Source organism: Ranitomeya variabilis, chromosome 1 (assembly GCF_051348905.1).
Source record: "Ranitomeya variabilis isolate aRanVar5 chromosome 1, aRanVar5.hap1, whole genome shotgun sequence".
Taxonomy (NCBI): Eukaryota; Metazoa; Chordata; class Amphibia; order Anura; family Dendrobatidae; genus Ranitomeya; species Ranitomeya variabilis.
In genome coordinates, this window is record NC_135232.1 from 388915481 (window position 1) to 388927826 (window position 12346).

Genomic DNA, 12346 nt, shown 5'->3' on the forward strand with positions numbered 1-12346 from the left:
TCTGCCGTACTAGTACTGTGGAGGTCAGATCCCCTGCTTTGATGCGGCTCCGGCGGTGAGCCAGCATCAGAGCCGGGACATGTCAGCTGTTTTGAACAGCTGACATGTGCCCGCAATAGCGGTGGGTGGAATCGCGATTCACCCACTGCTATTAACTAGTTAAATGCCGCTGTCATAATCTGACAGCGGCATTTCACTAGCGCTTCCGGCCATCGGGCCAGAAGTGAGCGCATCGCTAACCCCTGTCACGTGATCGGGGGGTCATCGGTGCGTTGGCATGTCAACCAGAAGTCTCCTTGAGACCTCTATGGTTGTTGATGCCGGCTTGCTGTGAGCGCCACCCTGTGGTCGGCGCTCATAGCAATGCAGTAAATATACTACATAGGAGCAATCTGAGCATCGCTTCTATGTAGCAGAGCCGATCGAGTTGTGCCAGCTTCAAGCCTCCCATGGAGGCTATTGAAGCATGGCAAAAGTAATAAAAAAATGTTTAAAAAATATGAAAAAATAAAAAACATATAAAAGTTTAAATCACCCCCCTTTCACCCCATTCAAAATAAAACAATAAAAAAATTAAACCTACACATATTTAGTATCACCGAGTTCAGAATCGCCCGATCTATCAATAAAAAAAAGGATTAACCTGATCTCTAAATGGCGTAGCGAGAAAAAAATTTGAAATGCCAGAATTTTTTTGGTCGCCATGACATTGCATTACATTGCAATAAAGGGCGATCAAAATAACGTACCTGCACCAAAATGGTATCACTAAAAACGTCAGCTCGGCATCCAAAAAATAAGCCCTCACTCGACCCCGGATAACGAAAAATGGAGAAACTGCGGGTATAGGAAAATTGCGCAATTTTTTTTCTCTTAGCAAAGTTTGGATTTTTTTTAACCACTTAGTTTTAGAACCTAGACATGTTTGGTGTCTATGAACTCGTAATGACCTGGAGAATCAAAATAGAAGGTTAGTTTTAGCATTTAGTGAACCTAGCAAAAAATCCAAACAAAAAAAACAAGTGTGGGATTGCACTTTTTTTGCAATTTCACCGCACTTGGAATTTTTTTCCCGGTTTCTAGTACATGACATTGTTGTTCAAAAGTACAACTTGTCCTACAAAAAACAAGCCCTCACATGGCCATATTGACGGAAAAATAAAAAAGTTATGGCTTTGGGAAAGGATAGGAGTGAAAAACGAAAACGCAAAACTGAAAAAGGGCAAGGCCTTGAAGGGGTTGAAATAGCCCCAGTGTCCAGTGTGAATATTATACATTTTCTAACTTTACCTTTAATAAAGATCATGATATGGAAAAAAAAACATTTAAAAAATTGTTAAATAATAACAAAACCTGATTAAAACAATAGATCATTTTTTCATAACACATTCCCTTTAAGGAGTTGTACAAGATTTTTGAAAAATGGGTCAATATTAGAGGTGAGCGAATAAAGTCACGAGATCCTACCCACCGGACGGGATCACTGAAAACTTCCTCCTGTATGCTGGAATTCTTGCCACCTTTTCTGATTTGCAGGCTTGATGCAATGTTACATTTTTGGATGCACACATGACGTTCTACCAGGCCTACTAATCAGAAGAAACACCAAGGCAGGTCAGTGGTTCGCAGAGCTTCCTTACTGATATGACTGCTGGACCAGGGTCTTGTGAATCAGTTTACTCATCTTTAGTCAATAGTAGAGGTTGTGATAAAAAATAATTTATAGTTACCTAAGAAATCCCCATTCACTGCAGTGCTGATGCTTTGATGTTTCCAGTGGTCTTTGGTAGCTGTCCTGCTGCCATGATGTTTCAGCTCCTACATGATGGTCTCAGAAAATATGAATGTCTGGTGACCATCAAAGCCAATGACTACGGTAATTGCAGCAGTCAGATAGGAGGAGTTGAAACATCATTACTGTAGAACAGCTAGCAAAGGCCGCCAGGGCCAATGGGGTGGTGGTGTTAGATTGATATGGAATTTAACTAGAGAGTATATGATATTTGTTTTTGTTTTTTTATGATAGCTCCAGCTATCGAGATATTAAAAACAAACACTGGACTACTATGTTAAGCCTGAATATAACAAATGAAATCCTGGAAATATTACAAAATTATTACTAGCTTTTTTGGGCCAATGGATTCATACTGTTATAACCAAATATCCTTACAGGTAATACCTTTTGGTCTCTGTGTTTAATACAGTGCCAATAACTATTATTCAAGCATACAATACTTTATATATCTCTATGTTCTGATCATATCTGCATTGTGGTTTCTATTTATATCCATCACACAGCGAACATCAATGGTCCCTAGAGATCCCATTTATAAAGGAATTTGTTAGGTTATGGTGACGTGTCTCCTCACTTAATGGGTTATTCTCACATTCTGAAATGTGTACAATTAATGAAACAGCATGAAAATAAGCAAATTTGCAGTTGACTTGGCTTTTAAATTTGCTGTCATTCATTGTTTACAGCGTGTTGCCAAGGAGACAATGCCCAGAGCCTGTCCACACATGTGCAGTTGCTACATTACAGGCTGAGGAGTTAACTCATGAGTTCCCAGCCACCTCTCTCCTGCCTCCTTTTCCACTACTGGACAACGCCTGCTTAATCAATTCAGTACTTCAATTAAAAAAAATATATATATTCACACCTCCCACAGTTGCGCCATTTTGGCGATGTCGGAGCCACTGTTCCCAGAAAGTGATGTGACATTGTGTCACATGCAGGCTACAGTTATTGAGCAGTCGCAGAGCGGACGTCGGCCTTAGCAGAATATTAATCAGCTGCAGTCAAACAGCGGCCTCTCATTGGCTGCAGCCTGTACATGACACAACAATGTCAAATCACTCCCTGGGAACAATGGTGTTGACACTGCAGGAATGGCATTGTTGGGGGAGGTGAGTATCCATTTTTATATTTTAATTAGGGTACTCTGCAGATTAAAGAGCAAGCAAAGGAGCAAGTGTCATTGCAGTACATTCAAGTTTGCAGAAGGATGATACTGCTCAAACAGAGCTGTCATTCAATGGGGCGTGTCCCCCCCAGCAAGAAAGTGAGGGGACTATAGGCTGTGAACCCTTAAAGACACATGTTGAGACTAACCCTTTAAGTGTCTCATCCCCATTGTGAATTGCAGTAGTAAGTTGCTTGCATAATAATGCGTACATACTGCTTCTAGTAATATAGATTATTGTCATTTTTATAATTATTACTAATATTAGTAGTATCATCTAATTAATTACTTCCTGGGAAGCACAACCTTAAGCTACAGCTACAAACACTTTAATCACGTATGGTTCCTCTGTTTTGGGTTCCTCAGCTAGATCTTGACAGATTCTTAAAGTGAATGTTTCCCTATGTGTCAGCAGCATATTACAGCTCAAACAAAATGTAGTGCCATTCAGCTACAAGGAGTGATGAAAGATTCATCGGAAGCATGGCTTACTGTCTGCGGTATGTATAGGGCTAGCGCCGCTTATAGCTTTCTTAGCACGCTTCATCCAATTCTTTTACTGTCCATTGTAATCCGTAAGCAGAGACCTAGATCTAAGGTTTGGCAGGGACTAGAAGCTTTTTCCAAGTTTACTGTAACAATGCCATAACACAAACTCAGAGTGCTGTCAGTCCTCTGCAAGTGTGTGATTTATTGATTTCCTGTGGGTGCTGCAACTACTATGAAAAGAAAAAGAGAGAAAAAGAAAGAATAAGTGAGAGAAAGAAAGAGAGAAAACGAAAGAAAGAGAAAAAGAAAGAGATAAAATGAAAGTAAAGAAAGAAAAGAGAGAAAAAGAGATAGAGAATAAAGAGAGAGAAAAAGAGAGAAAGAGAAAAAGAAAGAAAAAGAGAGAAAAAGAAAGAAAACGAAAGAAAGCAAAGAAAGAAAAGAGAGAAAAAGAGGGCGAAAATAAGAGAGGGAAAATGAAGGAAAGACAGTAAAGAGAGAAAAAGAAAGAGCTAGAGAGAAAAAAGAGAGAAAAAGAAAGAGCGAGAGAAAGAGAGAAAAAGAGAGTAAGAAAGAAAGAAAAAGAGAGAAAGAACGAGAGAAAAAGAAAGGAAAGAAAGAAAGAGAAAAAGAGAGAAAAATAGAGAGAAAAATAGAGAAAGAACGAGAGAAAAAGAAAGAAGAGAGAAAAAGAAAGGAAAGAAAGACAAAAAGTAAGGAAGAAAAAGAAAGGGATGACAGCACATTCAACAGTTGACTCATTCAGGTGACTCACAAATTGCTTTCCTCTATAAAGGCAAAATATTAGGCAGCGTTCCAAAAAGAAAATTATGATGAAACATATGTGGTTTATTCACCCAAGATGCTTTTTTTCACCATAACTGTCTTTTGGAGTGGCCTCTATTGCTTTACTGCTAGCTATAGATGCATAGCTAATGATGGATTGTACAGCAGCTAGCATAGATCCGCAGTCACGTGTGCTCAGTACCAGTTCCTCCTGGCCCTCAGCTCTGTAGCAGCTGCACATCTTTAGTTCCCATCACCTCATGTCCTTCACTTCAGCTCCTTTCTAGACTTTTCTTTCAGCACACTCCCCAGGGTGCAGCACTTACCTGTCACACACAGCAGCAGTGCAGGGAGGCAGAGCAGCAGCATAGTCTCTCTTGCTGAGCTGCAGGTACCACTGAGACCACCTAGTCCAGAGGGCTTCAGTCAGAGCCTCTAGGATGGGCTGAGGATGTGGAGGCGGGATAGGGGAAGGTGGAGTGAACTGACAAAGACAAAGATTACAGGGGAGGGAGGAAACCCATGCTGCTCCTGACAGCTTCCAGACATACAGACCACAGGCACAACGTGTAAACTGCTGCACAGCATGTGAGGGAACAGTGCTGACACCAACCTGGCCATGCTGGGCTGTCATATATATGTCCTGTGCACATCCCACATATAACAGTCACCGAGAGCACACCGCTGCTATATTCAGCCGACTTATAACAGTCACCTAATGCACAACAGCCCTATACACATCCTACATATAGTCACCTCATACTCACCAGCCGTATACACATCCTACATATAGTCATCTCATACTCACCAGCCGTATACACATCCTACATATAGTCACCTCATACTCACCAGCCGTATACACATCCTACATATAGTCACCTCATACTCACCAGCCGTATACACATCCTACATATACCAGTCACCTCATACACACCAGCTGTATACACATCCTACATATACCAGTCACCTCATACACACCAGCCGTACACACATCCTACATATAACAGTCACTTCATACACACCAGCCGTAAACACATCCTACATATAACAGTCACCGCATACTCACCAGCCGTATACACATCCTACATATGGTCACCTCATACACACCAGCCGTATACACATCCTACATATAACAGTCACCTCATACACACCAGCCGTATACACATCCTACATATAACAGTCACCGCATACTCACCAACCGTATACACATCCTACATATAACAGTCACCTCATACACACCAGCCGTATACACATCCTACATATAACAGTCACCTCATACACACCAGCCGTATACACATCCTACATATAGTCACCTCATACTCACCAGCCGTATACACATCCTACATATAACAGTCACCTCATACACACCAGCCGTATACACATCCTACATATAACCGTCACCTCATACTCACCAGCCGTATACACATCCTACATATAACAGTCACCTCATACTCACCAGCCGTATACACATCCTAAATATAACAGTCACCTCATACACACCAGCCGTATACACATCCTACATATAACAGTCACCTCATACACACCAGCCGTATACACATCCTACATATAACAGTCACCGCATACTCACCAGCCGTATACACATCCTAAATATAACAGTCACCTCATACACACCAGCCGTATACACATCCTACAAGTAGTAGTCACCTCATACACACCAGCCGTATACACATCCTACATATAACAGTCACCGCATACTCACCAACCGTATACACATCCTACATATAACAGTCACCTCATACACACCAGCCGTATACACATCCTACATATAACAGTCACCTCATACACACCAACCGTATACACATCCTACGTATGACGGTCATCTCATGCACACCAGCCTTATGCACATCCTACATATAATAGCAGGGCCGGACTGGGACAAAAAAGCAGTCCTGCCACACAAATCCAACCAGCCCACATACTATAGCACGTCCCACACCAGATCAGTGGATTTTTATTTACTTACTCCAGCGGTTTGTTCTTCAGCGCATTAAGTGTAAGCTCCAGTGATATCCTCACCCTCCTGCGCCTTCCCCGCTTTTCAGCACCACACTGGTCCCACGGCGCCATTTTGTAAGCGCAGCTTCTGACAGACGGAAGTCAGAAGTTACCGTACATCACAAGCTCTCAATACAAGTCTATGAGGCCAGGACAAGGTACTCATAGACTTGTACCGAAAAGTGACCTCCATGAAACACTAGAGCTGCGAGCAGGTCACTTTTCACAGGAGACGAACTGGAGCGACGCTGGAAACCAATGAAGGCAACGGAAGGGGAGTATGAGACGGGGCAATAAAAAAATGCTGGAGTGGTGCTTTAAAGGAGTTATTTGAGGAGTCAAATGTGAATGGCGCCGCAGTGCACAGGATCGACCACAGCTCTATTTACTTGGTGCTCTTCAGTGCTCCGGTTCTCAGGATTATGGGGATTCCAGCAATTGGCTAGTTATCCCATATCCTGAGGAGAGGGGATTACTTAAACAAGTTTTCCAAGATTTATTTTTGTTTGACAATAGGAATAGAAAAAACAAACCAATAATGACAATCCAGAAGTGCAATGCAGCCTTTCCGACAACAAGACAGGAGAAGTTTATACCGTATATACTCGAGTATAAGCTGACCCGAGCATAAGCTGAGGCACCTAATTTTGCCACGGAAAACTGGGTAAGCTTATTGACTCGAGTATTAGCCGGGTATGCATTGTCCCCTCATCCCTGTCCTGCTATGTGTGGCTCCCCCCCCCCGTCTCCTAGTTGTATGCACGGCTCTCCTGTCCTCACCTTCTATGCATGGCTCCGTGTCCTCCCCCGTCCTTCCCCTTGTATGCATAGCTCTGCGTCCTCCCCCATCCTTCCCCTTGTATGTATGGCTCCGTGTCCTCCCCCGTCCTTCCCCTTGTATGCATAGCTCTGCTTCCTCCCCCAAACTTCCCCCTGTATGCATGGCTCTGCATCCTCCCCCATCCTCCCCCTTGTATGCATGGCTCGGCATCCTCTCCCGTCCTCCCCCTTGTATGCTTGGCTCCGTGTCTTCCCCTGTCCTTCCCTGTCATACTCACCCTCCATGCCTATGGGAGTGGAGACGTGTACATATTCATTACCTTAATGAGCTGTACCACGTGAGCAGAGGAGAGCAGAGCTGCCGGGACAACAGAGATGCAGGGACATGCCGCGACCGCGTGAGGAGGGTGAGCATGATGTCACAGCTGCCGGCTCCTGCCGCCGCTCTGCCGCTCCCCGTCCCCTCCAGCTTTCTGGACAATGACTCGTGTATAAGCCGAAGGGGGGCGTTTCAGCACAAAAAAATGTGCTTAAAATCTCAGCTTATACACAAGTATATACGCTATAAACAGTGTATATATACAGAATAAGGCCATGTTCACATGTTGAGTATTTGGTCAGTATTTCACAACAGTATGTGTAAGCCAGAACCAGCAGTGGGTGATAAAGTCAGAAGTGGTGATGTTTTTCTATTATACTTTTCCTCTAATTGTTCCGCTCCTGGTTTTGATTTACAGATACTGATCTAAAAATACTGACCATATACCGAACGTGTGAACATTGCCTTAATATAAATACTAAGAATTATACCCAGTATAGAGGACATGAGAAGTGGTACTGTGCAGAGAGTGTGTATATGTGTGTGGTTGTGTACTATCAGGGCCGTATTTGCCACTAGGCACTTGAGGGCACGTGCCTAGGGCAGGGACAATGCAGGGGGCGGCACCTGAGCAAGGTTTGTTGTTTTTTTTTTTCATAAGTCCTGGGTCACCTCCCGACCGACCGCCCCCCCGCGCCCCCCCTGGCCGCCCGCCCGCCTCCCACCCACCCTCCTTGAAGACGATACTCACCCTGCTCCAGCGATGCCTGGTCTTGGCGTCTGCAGCGCTCCTGCATGAGCGGTCACGTGGTACCGCTCATTAAGGTCATGAATATGCGCATATTCATGACCTTAATTAGCGGTATCACATGACCGCTCATGCAGGAAGAAGGCGCTGCGCCGGGAGTCGGGACAGAGCCAGAGGGATGTCGGCGCGGCCGCGCGGTGTGGGGCAGGTGAGTATGAGGGACGGGGGAACAGGGGAGGGGGGATGAAGGAGGACGGTAAGCCGCGCCATGCAAGATGGGAGCGAGGGGTGGAGAGATGAGCCATGCAAACAGGGGGGGGGGAATATGAGCCATGCATACAGGAGGGGGGGTGAATATGACCCATGCATACAGGGGGGGAGAAATATGAGCCATGCATACAGGGGGGAAATATGAGCCATGCATACAGGGGGGGGAAATATGAGCCATGCATACAGGGGGGGAATATGAGCCATGCATACAGGAGGGGGGTGAATATGAGCCATGCATACAGGGGGGAGGAAATATGAGCCATGCATACAGGGGGGGGGGGAAATATGAGCCATGCATACAGGGGGGGAAATATGAGCCATGCATACAGGGGGGGGTGAAATATGAGCCATGCATACGGGGGGGAATATGAGCCATGCATACAGGAGGGGGGGTGAATATGAGCCATGCATACGGGGGGATATGAGCCATGCATACAGGGGGGGTGAAATATGAGCCATGCATACAGGGGGGTGAATATGAGCCATGCATACAGGAGGGGGAAGAGGAATATGAGCCATGCATACAGGAGGGGGGGTGAATATGAGCCATGCATACAGGGGGGGAATATGAGCCATGCATACAGGGGGAGGGATATGAGCAATGCATACAGGGGGGAATATGAGCCATGCATACAGGAGGGGGAATATGAGCCATGCATACAGCGGGGGGAATATGAGCCATGCATACAGGGGGGGGGAAATGTGAGCCATGCATACAGGGGGGGAATATGAGCCATGCATACAGGGGGGGAATATGAGCCATGCATACAGGGGGAGAATATGAGCCATGCATACAGGAGGGGGAATATGAGCCATGCATACAGGGGGGAATATGAACCATGCATACAGGGGGGGAATATGAGCCATGCATACAGGAGGGGGAATATGAGCCATGCATACGGGGGGGGGAATATGAGCCATGCATACGGGGGGGGAATATGAGCCATGCATACAGGAGGGGGAATATGAGCCATGCATACAGCGGGGGGAATATGAGCCATGCATACAGGGGGGGGGAAATGTGAGCCATGCATACAGGGGGGGAATATGAGCCATGCATACAGGGGGGGAATATGAGCCATGCATACAGGGGGAGAATATGAGCCATGCATACAGGAGGGGGAATATGAGCCATGCATACAGGGGGGAATATGAACCATGCATACAGGGGGGAATATGAGCCATGCATACAGGAGGGGGAATATGAGCCATGCATACGGGGGGGGGAATATGAGCCATGCATACGGGGGGGGAATATGAGCCATGCATACAGGAGGGGGAATATGAGCCATGCATACAGGAGGGGCAATATGAGCCTTGCATACAGGAGGGGGAATATGAGCCATGCATACAGGGGGGGGATATGAGCCATGCATACGGGGGGAATATGAGCCATGCATACAGGAGGGGGAATATGAGCCATGCATACGGGGGGGGGGAATATGAGCCATGCATACAGGAGGGGGAATATGAGCCATGCATACAGGAGGGGCAATATGAGCCATGCATACAGGAGGGGCAATATGAGCCATGCATACGGGGGGGAATATGAGCCATGCATACGGGGGGGGGAATATGAGCCATGCATACAGGAGGGGGAATATGAGCCATGCATACAGTGGGGAATATGAACCATGCATACAGGGGGGGAATATGAGCCATGCATACGGGGGGGAATATGAGCCATGCATACGGGGGGGAATATGAGCCATGCATACAGGAGGGGGAATATGAGCCATGCATACAGGAGGGGCAATATGAGCCATGCATTCAGGGGGGGGAATATGAGCCATGCATACAGGAGGGGCAATATGAGCCATGCATACAGGAGGGGGAATATGAGCCATGCATACAGGAGGGGGGGTGAATATGACCCATGCATACAGGGGGGGAGAAATATGAGCCATGCATACAGGGGGGAAATATGAGCCATGCATACAGGGGGGGGAAATATGAGCCATGCATACAGGGGGGGAATATGAGCCATGCATACAGGAGGGGGGTGAATATGAGCCATGCATACAGGGGGGGGGGTGAATATGACCCATGCATACAGGGGGGGAGAAATATGAGCCATGCATACAGGGGGGAAATATGAGCCATGCATACAGGGGGGGGAAATATGAGCCATGCATACAGGGGGGGAATATGAGCCATGCATACAGGAGGGGGGTGAATATGACCCATGCATACAGGGGGGGAGAAATATGAGCCATGCATACAGGGGGGAAATATGAGCCATGCATACAGGGGGGGGAAATATGAGCCATGCATACAGGGGGGGAATATGAGCCATGCATACAGGAGGGGGGTGAATATGAGCCATGCATACAGGGGGGAGGAAATATGAGCCATGCATACAGGGGGGGGGGGAAATATGAGCCATGCATACAGGGGGGGAAATATGAGCCATGCATACAGGGGGGGGTGAAATATGAGCCATGCATACGGGGGGGAATATGAGCCATGCATACAGGAGGGGGGGTGAATATGAGCCATGCATACGGGGGGATATGAGCCATGCATACAGGGGGGGTGAAATATGAGCCATGCATACAGGGGGGTGAATATGAGCCATGCATACAGGAGGGGGAAGAGGAATATGAGCCATGCATACAGGAGGGGGGGTGAATATGAGCCATGCATACAGGGGGGGAATATGAGCCATGCATACAGGGGGAGGGATATGAGCAATGCATACAGGGGGGAATATGAGCCATGCATACAGGAGGGGGAATATGAGCCATGCATACAGCGGGGGGAATATGAGCCATGCATACAGGGGGGGGGAAATGTGAGCCATGCATACAGGGGGGGAATATGAGCCATGCATACAGGGGGGGAATATGAGCCATGCATACAGGGGGAGAATATGAGCCATGCATACAGGAGGGGGAATATGAGCCATGCATACAGGGGGGAATATGAACCATGCATACAGGGGGGGAATATGAGCCATGCATACAGGAGGGGGAATATGAGCCATGCATACGGGGGGGGGAATATGAGCCATGCATACGGGGGGGGAATATGAGCCATGCATACAGGAGGGGGAATATGAGCCATGCATACAGCGGGGGGAATATGAGCCATGCATACAGGGGGGGGGAAATGTGAGCCATGCATACAGGGGGGGAATATGAGCCATGCATACAGGGGGGGAATATGAGCCATGCATACAGGGGGAGAATATGAGCCATGCATACAGGAGGGGGAATATGAGCCATGCATACAGGGGGGAATATGAACCATGCATACAGGGGGGAATATGAGCCATGCATACAGGAGGGGGAATATGAGCCATGCATACGGGGGGGGGAATATGAGCCATGCATACGGGGGGGGAATATGAGCCATGCATACAGGAGGGGGAATATGAGCCATGCATACAGGAGGGGCAATATGAGCCTTGCATACAGGAGGGGGAATATGAGCCATGCATACAGGGGGGGGATATGAGCCATGCATACGGGGGGAATATGAGCCATGCATACAGGAGGGGGAATATGAGCCATGCATACGGGGGGGGGGAATATGAGCCATGCATACAGGAGGGGGAATATGAGCCATGCATACAGGAGGGGCAATATGAGCCATGCATACAGGAGGGGCAATATGAGCCATGCATACGGGGGGGAATATGAGCCATGCATACGGGGGGGGGAATATGAGCCATGCATACAGGAGGGGGAATATGAGCCATGCATACAGTGGGGAATATGAACCATGCATACAGGGGGGGAATATGAGCCATGCATACGGGGGGGAATATGAGCCATGCATACGGGGGGGAATATGAGCCATGCATACAGGAGGGGGAATATGAGCCATGCATACAGGAGGGGCAATATGAGCCATGCATTCAGGGGGGGGAATATGAGCCATGCATACAGGAGGGGCAATATGAGCCATGCATACAGGAGGGGGAATATGAGCCATGCATACAGGAGGGGGGGGTCATTATACAGTATTGAG

The 12346-nt window shown here is 47.1% G+C and overlaps 1 protein-coding gene across 2 annotated transcripts in view; it reads right to left on the reverse strand.

Moving 5' to 3' along the window:
- The window catches only part of MAMDC2 (MAM domain containing 2), a 188703-nt gene extending 183050 nt beyond the window's left edge, over positions 1–5653 (reverse strand). The window contains exon 1 of one of the 2 annotated variants that reach the window (XM_077249066.1): positions 4565–5307. In XM_077249066.1, coding sequence (XP_077105181.1) covers positions 4565–4607 — 43 coding nt within the window. In that variant the 5' untranslated portion in view covers positions 4608–5307. Of the gene's footprint in view, positions 1–4564 lie in introns of both variants that reach the window. The other variant, XM_077249067.1, reaches the window with a different exon arrangement.
- Positions 5654–12346: the final 6693 nt, after the last annotated feature.